The sequence below is a fragment of the Cebus imitator genome, unplaced genomic scaffold (assembly GCF_001604975.1).
Source record: "Cebus imitator isolate Cc_AM_T3 unplaced genomic scaffold, Cebus_imitator-1.0 Scaffold311, whole genome shotgun sequence".
Taxonomy (NCBI): Eukaryota; Metazoa; Chordata; class Mammalia; order Primates; family Cebidae; genus Cebus; species Cebus imitator.
In genome coordinates this window covers 3,400,962-3,415,828 of record NW_016107626.1, presented here as the reverse complement: position 1 = coordinate 3,415,828, position 14,867 = coordinate 3,400,962, and the positions used below count along the sequence as shown (strand labels likewise).

General features: G+C 65.6%; 2 protein-coding genes across 5 annotated transcripts in view; one reads left to right on the top strand and one right to left on the bottom strand.

The window, feature by feature from the left end:
- Positions 1-8,519, top strand: part of LAMA5 (laminin subunit alpha 5) — a 58,894-nt gene extending 50,375 nt beyond the window's left edge. For 2 of the 3 annotated variants that reach the window (XM_017503481.2, XM_017503478.2), the window contains 27 exons: positions 118-234; positions 382-536; positions 867-1,008; positions 1,119-1,221; positions 1,816-1,926; positions 2,713-2,892; positions 2,980-3,128; positions 3,202-3,372; positions 3,464-3,600; positions 3,681-3,834; positions 4,001-4,134; positions 4,206-4,368; positions 4,647-4,769; positions 4,877-5,025; positions 5,123-5,255; positions 5,337-5,480; positions 5,621-5,751; positions 5,870-6,040; positions 6,132-6,267; positions 6,360-6,505; positions 6,573-6,765; positions 6,871-7,035; positions 7,139-7,292; positions 7,374-7,498; positions 7,587-7,680; positions 7,832-7,951; positions 8,124-8,519. In XM_017503481.2, the coding sequence (XP_017358970.1) occupies positions 118-234; positions 382-536; positions 867-1,008; positions 1,119-1,221; positions 1,816-1,926; positions 2,713-2,892; positions 2,980-3,128; positions 3,202-3,372; positions 3,464-3,600; positions 3,681-3,834; positions 4,001-4,134; positions 4,206-4,368; positions 4,647-4,769; positions 4,877-5,025; positions 5,123-5,255; positions 5,337-5,480; positions 5,621-5,751; positions 5,870-6,040; positions 6,132-6,267; positions 6,360-6,505; positions 6,573-6,765; positions 6,871-7,035; positions 7,139-7,292; positions 7,374-7,498; positions 7,587-7,680; positions 7,832-7,951; positions 8,124-8,263 (3,840 nt within the window). In that variant the 3' untranslated portion in view covers positions 8,264-8,519. The remainder of the gene's footprint in view (positions 1-117; positions 235-381; positions 537-866; positions 1,009-1,118; positions 1,222-1,815; positions 1,927-2,712; positions 2,893-2,979; positions 3,129-3,201; positions 3,373-3,463; positions 3,601-3,680; positions 3,835-4,000; positions 4,135-4,205; positions 4,369-4,646; positions 4,770-4,876; positions 5,026-5,122; positions 5,256-5,336; positions 5,481-5,620; positions 5,752-5,869; positions 6,041-6,131; positions 6,268-6,359; positions 6,506-6,572; positions 6,766-6,870; positions 7,036-7,138; positions 7,293-7,373; positions 7,499-7,586; positions 7,681-7,831; positions 7,952-8,123) is intronic. The other variant, XM_017503479.2, reaches the window with a different exon arrangement.
- A 157-nt stretch (positions 8,520-8,676) lies between these two features.
- Positions 8,677-14,490, bottom strand: ADRM1 (adhesion regulating molecule 1). 2 transcript variants are annotated; one of them, XM_017503483.2, is made up of 10 exons: positions 14,231-14,490; positions 13,438-13,651; positions 12,786-12,902; positions 11,137-11,260; positions 10,749-10,835; positions 10,068-10,149; positions 9,687-9,919; positions 9,345-9,502; positions 9,075-9,253; positions 8,677-8,899 (listed from the first exon to the last, which is right to left on the bottom strand). In XM_017503483.2, exons 2-10 carry the CDS (start codon positions 13,648-13,650, stop codon positions 8,854-8,856), a joined length of 1,239 nt encoding a protein of 412 aa, XP_017358972.1. In that variant the 5' UTR covers position 13,651; positions 14,231-14,490; the 3' UTR covers positions 8,677-8,853. The 2 variants fall into 2 exon arrangements, with proteins under 2 accessions (XP_017358972.1, XP_017358973.1); XM_017503484.1 differs by having other exon boundaries at positions 9,075-9,177.
- Between the last annotated feature and the right edge of the window lie 377 nt (positions 14,491-14,867).

The following is a 14,867-nucleotide window of genomic DNA, read 5'->3' as shown; positions in this document are numbered from 1 at the left end:
ACCCCCTCCTCCCCCCATATTCACCCTTTTTTAATCCCCCTTCCCTGCCCCATTAGCCACCCCATCACATTCTCTTCTCACCCCTCATTATCCCCAACTCTCCCGCATTGCCTTCAGCAAAGAAAGCAGGAGCTGTCCCGGGACAATGCCACCCTGAGGGCCACTCTGAATGCAGCTAGGGACACCCTGGCCAGCGTGTTCAGATTGCTGCATAGTGTGGACCAGGCCAGGGAGGTGAGTGCAGCCCCATCCCCGTCACCACCCCATCCCCCAGCTCCCGCCCAGGCCTGTGGGCAGCTTTGTGTGCAAGTGCCGCCCTCAGGCCGTGGGTTAGGGGGCTGTGAGCAGGATGAGGGTCTGCTAAGCCCCCTCCGCTTTCAGGAGCTGGAGCGCCTCGCTGCCAGCCTGGATGGGGCTCGGACCCCGCTGCTGCAGAGGATACAGACCTTCTCCCCGGCGGGCAGCAAGCTGCATTTGGTGGAGGCCGCCGAGGCCCATGCACAGCAGCTGGGGCAGCTGGCGCTCAACCTGTCCAGGTGCGTGGCCAGGAGAGGAGGGGCCCTGGGCCCCCTGGGGATACAGCCGGGGCCTGGGGAGGGCCAGCTGGTCCAGGAGGGCTTCTAGGGGCTGAGGCTGTAGTCCTCAAGCCAGGCCTTCCTCAGCTCCACAGCAAGCTGGGGCAGGCAGGGACGGCGCACCCAGTAGGTGACAGGCACAGGCAAAGGCCTGGAGGCCGGACTTGGCGGGCAGGCAGGCGCCGGTGTGGCTGGCACAGCTGCCCGTGAGTGCAGGAGGCCGGAGAGCCAGGCCAAGGGTGTCAGGCTGCCCGAGCTTACCTGCTCCTTCCACCCTGCCTTCCGCTGCAGCAGTATCCTGGACATCAACCAGGACCGCCTCACCCAGAGGGCCATCGAGGCCTCCAGTGCCTACAGCCGCATCCTGCAGGCTGTGCAGGCTGCCGAGGACGCCGCTGGCCAGGCCCTGCAGCAGGCGGACCACACGTGGGCGGTGAGGCCCTACCTACCCCGCAATTCCAGCAAGAGCGCCAGCCCCCCAGCCTGTACCTCCTGTGGCCCCGGCCTGTGCGTGTGAGCCACCGCGTGTCCTTGCATCCACAGACGGTGGTGCGGCAGGGCCTGGTGGGCCGAGCCCGGCAGCTGCTGGCCAACAGCAGTGCACTGGAGGAGGCCGTGCTCCAGGAGCAGCGGAGGCTGGGTCTTGGTGAGTGCTGGGCTCTGATGGGGACCCTCGGGCCTGCTGGGCATCTAAGTTCCCCGGGACCCTGAGCCCCCAGGCACATGCACGCGTGGGGTTTGTGGGTTGCCGCGGCGTGGTTCTTCGTGGAGGAGTTTCGGAGACGGCATCCCTTTGCATTCCCCGCTGCTGTGTGTCAGCCCCTGGGCGACCCTGCAGGGGAGCCCAGGGAGGGACAGCCTCCTGCAAGGCACCAGCTGCCACTGAAGCACCAGGGGCAAGAGGATACGTGGTCTGTGCTCTGCTGGCCTAAGGCCACACGTATGCCAAGCTGCGCAATGAAGAAGGTGTGAGCCGCTAGAACCAGAGGCTGGCTCTTCGGAGCCTCTATTGTTTCTTCTGTAAAATGGGGTCAGCCATGCCTGTGGTAGGACCAGTAGCCTTCAGGGAACAGAGGCTGTGTTCACTGAACACCTCCCCACGGGCCAGGGGACCCCGTCTGAGTGCCCCTGTGCATCTGTCTTACTGTGTTGGTCTTCCTGGGATGAGCAGCGTGGAGATGAGCTGCACTTGCGTACCAGGGGTGGGGGCTCCTGGGAGCTGAAGCTGCCTCCCCTGCAGTGTGGGCCACCCTCCGGGGCGCTGGGACCCAGCTCCGAGACGTCCGGGCCAGGAAGGACCAGCTGGAGGCGCACATCCGGGAGGTGCAGGCCATGCTCGCTGTGGACACAGGTACGCCGAGCCTCGGCCCGGCCCTCGCAGCCGGCGGACCTCGAGGCTCTGTGACGGTGGTGCTGGTTACATGTGGCTGGTGAGCACTCACTGTGCTGCCAAAGACACCCCCACAGTGGGTGGCCTGGGGCCAGACACAGGATACCAGCCAGGGCTACAGACAGCACATGACAGGCCGGGCCGTCGGGGAGCCCGGCTGGCTTGGACGTGCTTTGGGCAGAAGTGGAGGTGGAGCTGGGAGGGCTGTGGGTCTGTTGGCTGTGAGCAAGATGAGGGTCTGCTAAGTCCACTCAACTTCCAGGAGCTGGAGCACCTTGCCACCGGCCTGGGGGGGCATTGGGGTGCACCCTGCAGGAGGGCACCCAGGAGGGCACAGCGGTCAGCGTGGCTAGAACCAAGGAGCTGGCAAGACCTTGGGCAGTGAGGACCAGGCCTCCCACCCTGAGAGGCTTGGAGCAGAGGATGTGATCTCACCCAGTTTCTGAGGGACTCCTGTGGCTGCTGACTGTCCCCAGCAAGCCCAGGAGAGATGATGGGGGCCAGGTGGTGGGAGGTGATACAGGGCGATGTCCAGAGACCGGCTGTCACCTGAGAGGCTGGGTGCCTATCCTGGCATGGACGGGCGTCTGGTGGGGCGTTTAGGATAGGTTTGGACTGCACTGAGCTGCAGGGTGTGAGGGTCTCACAAGACCCATAGCGGGTTGTATCCCTGTTGCTGGCCCAATGGAAGGACTTGGGGAATGGTCCCCGCCGGCCCCTGCTGAGCCTGCCTTTTGCCCACCACAGATGAGACAAGCAAGAAGATCACACACGCCAAGGCAGTGGCCGCTGAAGCCCAGGACATGGCCGCCCGCGTGCAGTCCCAGCTGCAGGCCATGCAGGAGAGCGTGGAACGGTGGCAGGGCCAGTACAAGGACCTGCAGGGCCAGGACCTGGGCCAGGCGGTGCTCGACGCAGGCCGCTCAGGTGCTCTCATGGCCCTCGAGGTGCCCCTGATGGAGGCGGGGCAGGGTGGGGGGCAAAGGTCTCAGGGCCATCCCTTCCTCTCTGCAGTGTCCACCCTGGAGAAGACACTGCCCCAGCTGCTGGCTAAGCTGAGCGTCCTGGAGAACCGCGGGGCCCACAACGCCAGCCTGGCCCTGTCTGCCAGCATCAGCCGCGTGCGAGGGCTCATCGCCCAGGCCCGGGGGGCCGCCAGCAAGGTACGTGAGAGTCCCAGGGGAAGGTGGACATCGGGGAGTGTGGTGGTGGATGCTGAGGGACCGTACCCCACAGGTCAAGGTCCCCATGAAATTCAACGGACGCTCATGGGTGCAGTTGCGTACCCCACGGGACCTCGCCGACCTCGCTGCCTACACCGCCCTCAAGTTCTACCTGCAGGACTCAGAGCCTGCGCCTGGGCAGGGTGCCAGGGATCACTTTGTGATGTACATGGGCAGCCGCCAGGTACCGGGCTGGCTGGGTGGATGGGGTCCGAGCTCAGCCTCTGTTTCGAAATGTCTGGTCCCTGTCCCCACTGTGTCTGTCGCTGCTGCAGGCCACTGGGGACTACATGGGTGTGTATCTGCGTGACAAGAAGGTGCACTGGGTGTACCGGCTTGGTGACGCGGGCCATGCAGTCCTGAGCATCGACGAGGACATTGGGGAACAGTTCGCAGCTGTCAGCCTGGACAGGTGGGAGGCCCAGGAGGGAGGCCGGGTGCCTCCGACTGCAAGGCTCCCTGCCCACTCACTACCCTTGCCTCTGCCCTCAGGACTCTTCAGTTTGGCCACATGTCCATCACAGTGGAGAGACAGATGATCCAGGAAACCAAGGGTGACACTGTGGCCCCCGGGGCAGAGGGGCTGCTCAGCCTGCAGCCAGACGACTTCGTCTTCTACGTTGGGGGGTACCCCAGTAACTTCACGGTGAGCCCGCCTAGCCAGGGCAGCGCTCTGCAGCCTGAGTCTCTTGTGTCCCGAAGAGTCGTGGGTTCCACCTTGGTCCGTCCTGCTGTCGTCTGAAGTCCCCTTGGTCCATCCTGGAGGGGAGGAGCCTCAGGCCAGACGCCCTGACCCAGCCCTGTGCCCACAGCCCCCGCCACTGCTAAACTTCCCTGGCTACCTGGGCTGCATCGAGATGGACACACTGAACGAGGAGGTGGTCAGCCTCTACAACTTTGAGAAGACCTTCCAGCTGGACACGGCTGTGGATAGGCCTTGTGCCCGGTACGTGTGGCCTGCCCTCCCTGCCTCCGCCCACCCCGCCCTCTGCTGACCCCCAAACCTCTGACCTGCAGCTCCAAGTCCACTGGGGACCCGTGGCTCACAGATGGCTCCTACCTGGATGGCACCGGCTTTGCCCGCATCACCTTTGACAGTCAGATGAGTACCACCAAGCGCTTCGAGCAAGAGCTGAAGCTTGTGTCCTACAGCGGGATCCTCTTCTTCCTGAAGCAGCAGGTACGCCCAGCACACCCCACACACGGCACACTTTGTGCTGATGCTGCCCACACTGACCCTGCCCCACGCTGACCCCGCCCCACACTGACCCCGCCCCACACTGACCACGCCCCACTGACCCTGCCCCACACTGACCACGCCCACACTGACCCTGCCCCACACTGACCACGCCCCACACTGACCATGCCCCGCACCGACCCCGCCCACGCTGACCTCGCCCACACTGACCACGCCCCACACTGACCTCGCCCCACACTGACCCCGGCTCCTCTCTGCAGAGCCAGTTCCTATGCTTGGCCATGCGAGAAGGCAGCCTTGTGCTGCTTTATGACTTCGGCGCTGGCCTGAAGGAAGCTGTCCCACTGCAACCCCCACCGCCTCTAACTGCGGCCAGCAAGGCGGTAGGACCAGGATGGGGACCAGGGCAGCAGGGAGAGGAGGCGGGGTGATGGGGGTGGGGCGGGCCACAGGGACACAGCTGGCCCTGGAGCCACCACCGGTCCTGCAGATCCAGGTGTTCCTGCTGGGGGGCAGCCGCAAGCGCGTGCTGGTGCGCGTGGAGCGGGCCACGGTGTTCAGCGTGGAGCAGGACAGTGCCCTGGAGCAGGCCGACGCCTACTACCTGGGGGGTGCACCGCCCGACCAGCTGCCCCCAAGGTGAGCACTTGAGGGCTGGGACACTGAGGCCAGGCTGTCGGGGTGGCAGACTGGGCTGGGAGGTGGCACCCTGACCCGCGTCCCTGCGTCCCCGCAGCCTGCGGCAGCTCTTCCCCACCGGAGGCTCAGTCCGAGGCTGCATCAAAGGTATCAAGGCCCTGGGCAAGTACGTGGACCTCAAGCGGCTGAACACGACGGGCGTGAGCGCCGGCTGCACCACTGACCTGCTGGTGAGCAGCCCTCCCTGGGCCGGGGTGGCATCTGCGGACATGCACGGTGCCCATGGGCACTCAGGGACAGCCTCCCCACAGGTGGAGCGCGCCATGACTTTCCACGGTCACGGTTTCCTTCCGCTGGCGCTCCCGAATGTGGCACCCCTCACTGGTGACGTCTACTCCGGCTTCGGCTTCCACAGCACCCAGGACAGTGCCCTGCTCTACTACCGGGCATCACCGGTGAGACCTCGCACCCATGCGGCACTGACCCTGCTCACTCCCCATGCTGTGGTGGCCGTGGGGGCAGTCGGGACTGGGGTGGCTGGAGTAAGTCTGGGTCCCCAGGCTTGCCAGCCAGCTGACCTGGCTGCTGTCCCCAGGATGGGCCATGCCAGGTGTCCCTGCAGCAGGGCCATGTGACCCTACGGCTCCTGAGGACGGAGGTGAAAACTCAGGGGGGCTTTGCCGATGGTGCCCCCCACTACATCACCTTCTACAGCAACGCCACAGGGTGAGCCCAGCCGCTGGCTCATTGGGAGACACGCCCGCCTGTACCTGCCTCTGTCTCCCTCTGAGGTGGGAGTGGGCATCAAGGTGAGAAACCAAGCCTCTGGCCTCCTGCCCCCCAGGGTTTGGCTTTATGTTGATGACCAGCTCCAGCAGATGAAGCCCCACCGGGGGCTGCCCCCTGAGCTCCAGCCGCAGCCTGAGGGACCCCCGAGGCTCCTCCTGGGAGGGCTGCCTGAGTCTGGCACCTTTCACAACTTCAGTGGCTGCATCAGCAATGTTTTCGTGCGGCGGTGAGCCTGGCGGGCGTTGGTGGGGGCGAGGTCCCAGCTGGCCTTCTCCAGCTGCTGACTGCCCGCCTGCCCACCTGCCCACCCTGCCCAGGCTCCTGGGGCCGCAGCGCGTGTTTGACCTGCAGCAGAACGTGGGCAGCGTCAATGTGAGCACAGGCTGTGCCCCCGCCCTGCCAGCCCAGACCTCAAGCCTAGGGCCTAGAGGACTGCAGGCCAGTGGACGGAAGGTGGGCGCCCCAGCAGTGAGCAGGCAGAGCTGGGTGGCTGGAAGGGTGGCCCCCATGCAGGCAGCCCCTGCATTCACCGTCCATACCCCCAGGCCTCCCGCCGCAGCCGTCAGCCCTCCCAGGACCCTGCCTGCATGCTGCCCCCCTACCTCAGGACCACCCGAGACACCTACCAGTTTGGGGGTTCCCTGTCCAGTCACCTGGAGTTTGTAGGCATCCTGGCCCCACACAGGAACTGGTAAGGCCGGGCCTGGCTGGGGTGGCTGAGGGGGGCCATGCAGGCTGACACCCACCCCGGCTTCTAGGCCCAGCCTCTCGCTGCACGTCCTCCCGCGAAGACCCCGAGGCCTCCTGCTCTTCGCAGCCCCCGTGAAGCCTGGCAGCCCCTCCCTGGCGCTCTTCCTGAGTAATGGACACTTCGTGGCTCAGATGGAAGGCCTTGGGCCCCGGCTCCGGGTCCAGAGCCGCCAGCGCTCCCGGCTTGGCCACTGGCACACAGTAAGGGCGAGGAAGAGGGACAGCCTGCCCCGCCCCACCCTGCCCCGCCCCGCCCCACTCTGCCTCCTGCCCCGCCCCACCTCCCACCCAGCCTCCCGCCCCCAGGTCTCTGTGCGTTGGGAGAAGAACCGGATCCTGCTGCTGGTGGACGGGACCCGGGCCTGGAGCCAGGAGGGGCTGAGTTGGCAGCACCAGGGGGTGGAGCACTCCCAGCCCCACACCCTCTTCGTGGGGGGCCTTCCGGCCAGCATCCACAGCTCCACACTTCCGGTGAGAACCATCTCGCCTGAGTCCCCACTCCCCACCCCCCACCCAGCATTCACCCGTTTGGGCCACCCAGGGCCCTGATCCCAGCCCCATCTGCTCCCTATAGGTGACCGTCGGGTTCAGTGGCTGCGTGAAGAGACTGAGGCTGCACAGGAGGCCCCTGGGGGCCCCCACACGGCTGGCAGGGGTCACGCCCTGCATCTCGGGCCCCCTGGAGGAGGGCCTGTTCTTCCTGGGCAGCGGGGGAGTTGTCACACTAGGTCTGTGGGTGCTGCCGTCCTGGGCCCCAGCCGGGTAGGGCAGGGGGCTCCCCGTTCCTCATCCATCACAACCCCTCCCAGCAGCCGCACTGCCTGACGTGAGCCTGGAGCTGGAGGTGCGGCCCCTGGCCGTCGCCAGCCTCATTTTGCACCTGGGCCACGCCCAGGCGCCCCCCTACTTGCAGCTGGAGGTGACTGAGAATCGGGTAGGTCCGGCAGGGCCAGGGCGGAGTTTGCCTTCTCTTTCTGGTGACCTTAGGAGCAGCACCTGACCCTCCCCTCCCACCCTTTCAGGTCCTGCTGCGGGCGGATGATGGAGCAGGGGAGTTCTCCACATCGGTGACCCGCCCCTCAGTGCTATGTGACGGCCAGTGGCACCGCCTGGCAGGTGAGGCCCCTCCCGTGGCCAGGGCACCCTGCCACCCCCAACCCTTCTACAGCTTGGGAACCAGGCAAGACTCTGGGTGGGGCGGCTTCTTTTGGGGCTGGAGAGGCTGGGCTGGGAGCTGCCTGGCCTCAGGAGTCCCCCTGCCCCACAGTGATGAAAGGCGGGAACACACTCCAGCTGGAGGTGGACGCGTGGAGCAACCGCACCGAGGGCCCCTCGCTGGCGGCCGTGGCCAGTGCCGCAGTCCCTCTGTACCTCGGGGGCCTGCCTGGTGAGTGCGGCCTTGGCCTGGGTGGGGGGGACTGCCCCTCGGGACCCACCCCCATCCCATCCTCCTGTGATGCGGAGTGAGGCAGAGGCTGGGTGGGTAACTGATGCCTCGGAAGGGCCTGTGGACTCCGGCTGCCCTCCAACCAGCCGCCTTCCCTCTTCCCTGCCTCCAGAGCCCATGGCTGTGCGGCCCTGGCCCCCCGCCTACCGGGGCTGCATGAGGCGGCTGGTGGTGAACCAGTCCCCCATCACCGTGAGTGGCTCTGCAGAGGTCCACGGGGCAGTGGGGGCCGGTGGCTGCCCGGCCACCTAGGGTGCAGTCCGCCTCGGCCCCCGGCCAGGCGCATGCGGGTGCCTCCCGCCGCCTCAGTGTTTAGTGGGACTCTAGGCTCTACTGGTGACGGAGCTTGTTTCTGGAGATGGTTTAAGTTATAACTTTTTAAATGAAAGAATAAAATATACAAAATGTTTTTATACTTTTTATGGTCCTTCCACCCATTTTTAATTGTGGGAGACTTGTAAATCACTGGTTCCTCCTCCTTAAAAATTAAAAAGTAACTTCTGTGTAACCGAGTGTTGACTTAAATACGGAGAACAGCCTCCAGACAGGTACGGAAGCGGCCGACACAGGCACCAAGCCCGAAGGACGCTCTCTGGGGTCCTACGGCGGCTCCTCACGCTAGCGCCCGTTCAGCCAAAACGCCCTTTGGGCAAAGAAAGTGAGCGTTGGCAGGTAAAAGCAAAGACTTTATTATGAGTGGGTGGGACAGGTGGGGGCCGTGCACTGCGAGTGCCTGCCGACATCACGGGCCGAGCCGCTCCCTCGGTGGATGGCACTCGGGTCAGTCCAGGCTCATGTCCTCCTCCTCGTCCTTCTTGTCCTTCGCGTCGCCCTCGTTCTGCTCAGGCTTGGCGCTGTTCTGCATGGCTTTGGCAAACGCTTCCACATCTGGAACGCGTTAGACACAAGGTGGCGTCTAACCCTTGCCCGAGACCGGGATTGACGCAATGGCATCCAGGGCAGAGAGGCTATGACCTTTGCCCCCTCAGCCCCACTTGTGCAAATCCCACAGACAGGAATGGACCCCGCCCTCTGGCTTTGGCCTGGAGGTGCAGCCACTTACCGCCCTTGTTGGCGGCCTCCACGGCCTCCGCAGGCAGACCGAACTGGCACATGAGGGGGCCCAGCTGCCCTGAGGCCAAGGCCGCACTGAACATGCCCAGGGCCTGCAAGGAAGAGCCAGGCGCAGGGCTGAGCTTCCCCCTGGCTGCGCCCCACAGCCGCGTCGCTCAGCTGCCAGCTCTGTGGGCCAGGCACAAGACGCACCAGCCATGGTGAAGGTGGGGCAGGGCCTCCTCCTCCCTCCTGCCCACTTCCTGGGCCCGGCCTCTACCTGCTGGAACTGGGGCGAGGTCAGGGTGTTCTGAATCTCATCTGCGGTCTGTGGCAGTGACTCCCCAGATGGCAAGTAGGGAAGCAGGCGCTCCTGGACGTCCGAGTTGGCGAGGATGGGAGCCATGATCTCTGGCGTCAGCACACTGGCCAGGTCCACTGGGGCACAAACACGGGCCCATCAGCTCGAAGCCAGCCTAAGTGCCCATGCGGAAGGTGTGCAAACGGGCTCAGCCCATGGCCCGAGCACTCCAGGTGCACACTGGGCAGACACCTCGGAAGGTGAGCGTGTATGAGGGGCAGCAGGCCCCGCAGCCCCCAGCTCGAGGGACGGCACGCTTACCTTGCTGGCCGCCTGCCGGCCCGGCCGGCACATTCATGGTGGCCAGGATGCTCTGGAGGTCGCTCAGCTGGATGGGCTGGGTCGGGCTGCCTGCCGTGCTGGCTCCGTTACCAGAACTGGGTGCGGGGCTCGGGCTGGTTGCCGAAGCGGCTGCTGGAGCCGAAGGGGCCGGGGTGGCACGGGTGGAAGAGGTGGTGGATGACGGGGTGACCGCTGCCGACTGGCTCCGGGAGCTGCGGGGAGAGGGCAGGGCTAGAGCAGATGCGCCCCGCTCGGCAGGACCTACTCGCAGTCTGGGGCACCAGACCAGGATTCCCTACTTCCCCTCCCTTACTTAATGCGGCGGTGCCTGCATGGCAGGGCTGGGGTACAGAGGCTCACCTGGAGGAGGAGCTGCTCCCTGGAGGCCCGCCGCTCCCCAGCAAGCTGGCCAGGCCAGGTCCCGTCAGGGCCCCCAGCCCACCTGCAGGGGGCAAGGGAACGCGAGGTCAGGACATCCTCCAGCTCACCAGGAAGAGCCTGGCCCTCCCCAGGCCAGAGGAGCAGGAATTTCCAACACCAAAGCCAGGAACAAGCAGGGCGGCAGGGAACCACGGTCCTGGGGGCAGCAGGGTGGACATTTGGGGCTGTGTGCTGGAGGCGAGGTCACTTCTGTTCCACCCCGTTTATACCATTCATGTGCTTAGATTCAAGGCAAACTCAGTCCAGGCCCTACCCAAAGGGCCAAGCACACCGCTCTGCACTCATCAATAGCAGCAAGCAGGCAGCCATGTGGGGCCACGGGACCCTGGGCAGGAACCCCAGCTCACTCCCATCCTCCAGCCCCGCTGCTCGGCCAGCTATGCTCCAAAGTACCCAGCCGGGGTCCTCACCAGGGGCCCAGAAGCCCGTGCCTACCCAGCTCCCGCCAAAGGCCATGGAGCACCCTCCCAAAGGGGAACCAGCTTGGGGACACACAGGCTCCTGACACCACGCAGAGCCAGCAGAAGCTTAAGGGACACACAGCTGGGCCTCGCAGCATTCCCAGCGCAAGCTGCCCAAGAGCCGGGTGGCGCACATTACCCAGTCCTCCGAGGCCGGCTGGTCCGATGAGCTGCATGAGCTGGCTGTGGCTCATGTTCCCCAGCAGGCTCTGCAGGCCGCCCTCACCTGGAAAACACCTCGGCTCAGGCAGGCCTGCCCCGGCCAGACCCATGGTGCTGCCCAGCTCCCACTCGGCTGCCCTTGAACTCTTGAAACGGGCCAATGGGCAGGACCCAGCCCCATCTCACCCTATGAAGGTGGGAGTGGGGACTGCCCCAGGGAGCCTCATCCCCTGTTCACAAACGGGGCCTCTAACTTAGCATCTTCTATTTCTACTTCTAAACAACCTGCCTGGAGAGGCAGTCACCCGCAGTAGACGATGGCCTCCCAGGAAACCCTGAGCTCATGTAACACAGGTGACAGTTACCGCCTAGTGCAGAGAGCTCATGGCCACCGCTCCCGCTGGCCCCCAGCGCCCCGGGCATCGGGGGGTTATTCAGGTACTCGTTGACTTTCCGGCAGTGCTCCTCGTCCTGGTCTGTCTTGGGTTCCTGCAGAGGCAGGGCATGTGAGAGCAGGGGCCGCCACAGCCATCCTCTGACCTGGCTTACAGGTGACGGACCTGAGAGGTGCAGGCACGTGTGCCCGGCCACACAGTGCTGAGGAGGTGACCCGGCCCAGCAGCTGAGGGAACAGCAGTGGCACCTCCTGAGCACAATGCTCAGCGCCCTGTCCCCTCTGCCCATTTCACAGACAGGGAATCTAAAGCCCCAAAGGCACTTAGCTGCCGCCAAGCCAAGCCCTGTCATCCCCTGGGGTGTGGCTCTTTACATAGCGTGTCCTTCCTTCAACCAGTGGAAGGCAACAAACTGGCTGGCTCAGCATACCACGGCCCAGGGCCTGCCCAGCACACACGTGTGTGCAGCCACATGCACAGAGCATGGTCAGACAGCATTGCCCCGTGAGTACCCAGAGCTGGGGCGCATCGTGCCCACACCATCCCTGAGCACCAGCTCTGGAGGCTGCAGGAAACCAGGGACCCAGGGACTCCCTGCCCTCGTGGCAAAGCGGGGAAAGGCGAAGAAAAAGAGGGAGTGGGTGATAACAGTTTTTTGGCAAAACTGTGGAAAAACACGTTCTACACCAGCAGGTGGCAAACTGTGGCCCCATCTGTGCCTGCAAATAAAGTTTAACGCGCACTCAGCTAGGCCTGCTCGTCCTCCCAGGTCACCTGAACACAGACTAGCTCCCCACAGAGGCCTGTCACAGGGTCCACCTTGCTCTCGAAAGTGCTGCGGGTGGGGGACGGCAGCTCCACTGGCAGAGCCCTGCATTCTCTCCGCACTGCAAACACACACGCCTTCTGACCACACAGGCGGCTGCTTGTTTCAACCTACAGATCACACTCTCGGACGGAAAACACTGCGTCGCGGGCAATGCTTTGTGCACTGCCTGTAACAGCACAATGACAAGCCCAACAGCCACTGACATGTGGCAGAATGAGCGGGACCTCCAGACATGAAGGGCGCTCTGCAGCTGGGGGTCAGAGAAAGCCCAGGCACACCCATGGCCTCCAGGACACACCGCAAGGGAAGGGGCAGGGCCGTGGAGGGCATGGGGAGGATGCGTTTCTGGAAGCCACACAGAACCCCCGCCTCTGCTCTGAGTGTGTGCACACACATGCCATGAGGGCAGGGAGTCCCTGTGTCCCTGGCACCCTGCTCCCCAGTTCCGGCTGCTGGAGGCTCCCTGCCGTCTGACCCTGTCTCTACTTGCCTCAATGAACCCTCTCTCTGGCAACGGGCAGAGGCACCGGGCGTCGTTTGAACCAGAGGCAGCATGCCTGCCTGCCTGGAAATTCCACACGGCAGTCGGGTGTGCGGAGCCCAGCCTCGGGCCTCTGTACTCCGGGAGAGGACCTCGGTCCCGGGAACACGCACCGCAGCCCTAGGAGCATCTCAGGCCGCCTGGCAGGCGCCCGCTTGTGTTAAGCCCAGTCGCACCACACGGCAAGCCAGCTACTAACCGAATCGCAGAAACCGAGAAAAGCTAAACGCAAACAGCCCTGCCCCATACCTGCATCCAGAAGAGAAGCCGCTTGGACCCCGCCTTGAACTTAAGCACGTAGACCCTCCCGCTGGGGCACTGCGGCACCCGCTTGAACTCACAGTCGTCGGGGAAGATGATCAAGTCCTGGCAAGCCGAGGCGGAGGACAGTCAGCGGCGCAGGTGGCAGAGCCGCCGGGCCCGGGTCTAACGGGGCGGGGTGCACAACGGGGCAGCTAAGCTGTCAGCCCCCTCACTAGCAGGGTCTCCATGCAGCAGAGAAGCCACGCTGGGAGACACCCCAGGAGAGGCGAGCGGGGGAGGGCCTTTCAGGTGGCAACGTGTGGGGAACATTCCCAGAGAGTTAAAAAATCAGTTCTGATCGGCTCTCAAATATAACAAAGGACAGTTTAGAGTTTGAAGAACAAAGACGACTACGTGCAGCGGCTTCGCAGAGCTCCAAGCTCTCCAGGGCCAAGGCCTCCAACCCAGGCACCCCACAAGGTTCCGAAGGTTCAAGATACACAATGGCCGAGACACCCCTGTCACCGCGAAGACCAGGACGACCCATCGGCAGGGCAGCCGATGACCGTCCCACGAGCGGTCCCCAGATGCGGCCAAGCCCCCACCGCGAACTCCCGAGAAGTCGCCTGCCCCGCCGCTGCGGCTCGAGGACACTCACGTCTTCCACGTTCCCGGACGTCCTGTCCTTCCAGCAGAAGTGAATGAGCGAGTCGTCCGTCTGCTGGATGTACACCAGCCCTTTCCGCTTGTCCGGGGTCACGGTGGTCCCCTTCAGGGACATCTTTCCCGCCCGGAACTCCACCAGGTACTTGCTGGAGGCGCCCCGAGAGCCTGGCACCAGGCTTGGGAAGAGCGCGCCTGAGGTCGCCATCCTGAAAGCGCGGAGACGGCGCCGAGGCGCGGCGGTCACTGCGGCCGGCGGTCCGGTAAGCCCCCACCACCCGGGGGGTGTGGAAACGGGGGGCCTGCGCCCAGGCTGCCGAAGGCCTCGCGGGCCCAGTGCACACGGACACGCCTCGGGCCGGCCACAGAGCCCCCAACGCTGGAGCCCACGGCGGGCTGCTTTCCGCGTTTCCCTCCCGCCCGCCGACCGCACCGCCCGCAGTCGGCGCGGGGCCGGGTCGGCCCCGCCGAGACCAGTAGGGCCGGTCCTAGCCGTGACGCCGTCTCCGCCGGCCCCAGCCTCGACGCGCCGTCCCGGCGACCCCCTCCGCCGGGCAGACCCTACCGATCCCCCGCCGAGCCCCACGCTCAGGGCCGCAGGCGGAGTCCGGGAAGCGCCCGAGACCCCAGAGCCCCCGCCCAGCCGGCCCGGCCCCCGGAGGCCCCGCCCGCCGCGCCGGCGCCAGCCCCCTTCTAGTCCTGGCTGCCCCCGCCCCACTCCCGGTCCAGCGGCCCCTGCCCCCGCCTCCGGTCGCCCCTAGCCGTCCCCGGCCCGGCGGCCCCCGCACCTGGCCCGCGCCCACACTCGTCCAAGAGGCGCCGTCCGGGATCGCTCTTCCTCCTCGGCGCCTGCCGGGCCCCGCCGGAAGCCCGCGTTTGGCCCGCCCCGCCTGCCGCTCTCGCCGCCGATTGGACTACGTCGGCCGTGCGGCCCGCCCTAAGCTGCCACCGATTGGCGAGGGCGGCCGTCCATCGCGCTCGCTCCTCCCCGGTCCGCCCCCGCGCCGGCGGCTGTTTTCCGGCGGAAGCGCGGGCCGCGGGGTGCGTGGGCCAGAGCGGCCCCTATTGTTGCTGTGTCATAGGGGAGCGGCGGCGGCTCCTAGAGGCGGCGCCAGGGACCGCAGGCGGATTTCAGCAGGGCGCTGGGGACCTGCTCAGGTGGGGCCGAGCCACCCCGCGGCGTCGCCAGCCCGGGCGGGCCGACTCGTGGGGCAGAGCCAGGGGATAGGCGGAGGCCGAGGAGTGCGGTCCGGCTCTGGGCGGCGGGCGCCAGGGTTACGCACAGAAGTGAGCGTGGATTCAACGCTTCGTGACCCCGGGCAGGAGCTGGAGTCCACGCGTCCGGGACAGCACGGGTCCGGGAGGGGAGGGCAGGACCGAGAACCGTGGCACGGTCTCAGCTGCAAATGTGTAGTACCGCAGGGG

Excerpts from the sequence above, each read along its gene's own strand:
- ADRM1 (XM_017503483.2), bottom strand. The coding sequence starts at position 13,650 with ATGGCGACCTCAGGCGCGCTCTTCCCAAGCCTGGTGCCAGGCTCTCGG. Across the intron at positions 9,503-9,686 it reads GCCGGCAGGCGGCCAGCAAG|TGGACCTGGCCAGTGTGCTG; the intron begins GTAAGCGTGCCG and ends TTTGTGCCCCAG. Across the intron at positions 8,900-9,074 it reads GGAGGCCGCCAACAAGGGCG|ATGTGGAAGCGTTTGCCAAA; the intron begins GTAAGTGGCTGC and ends AACGCGTTCCAG.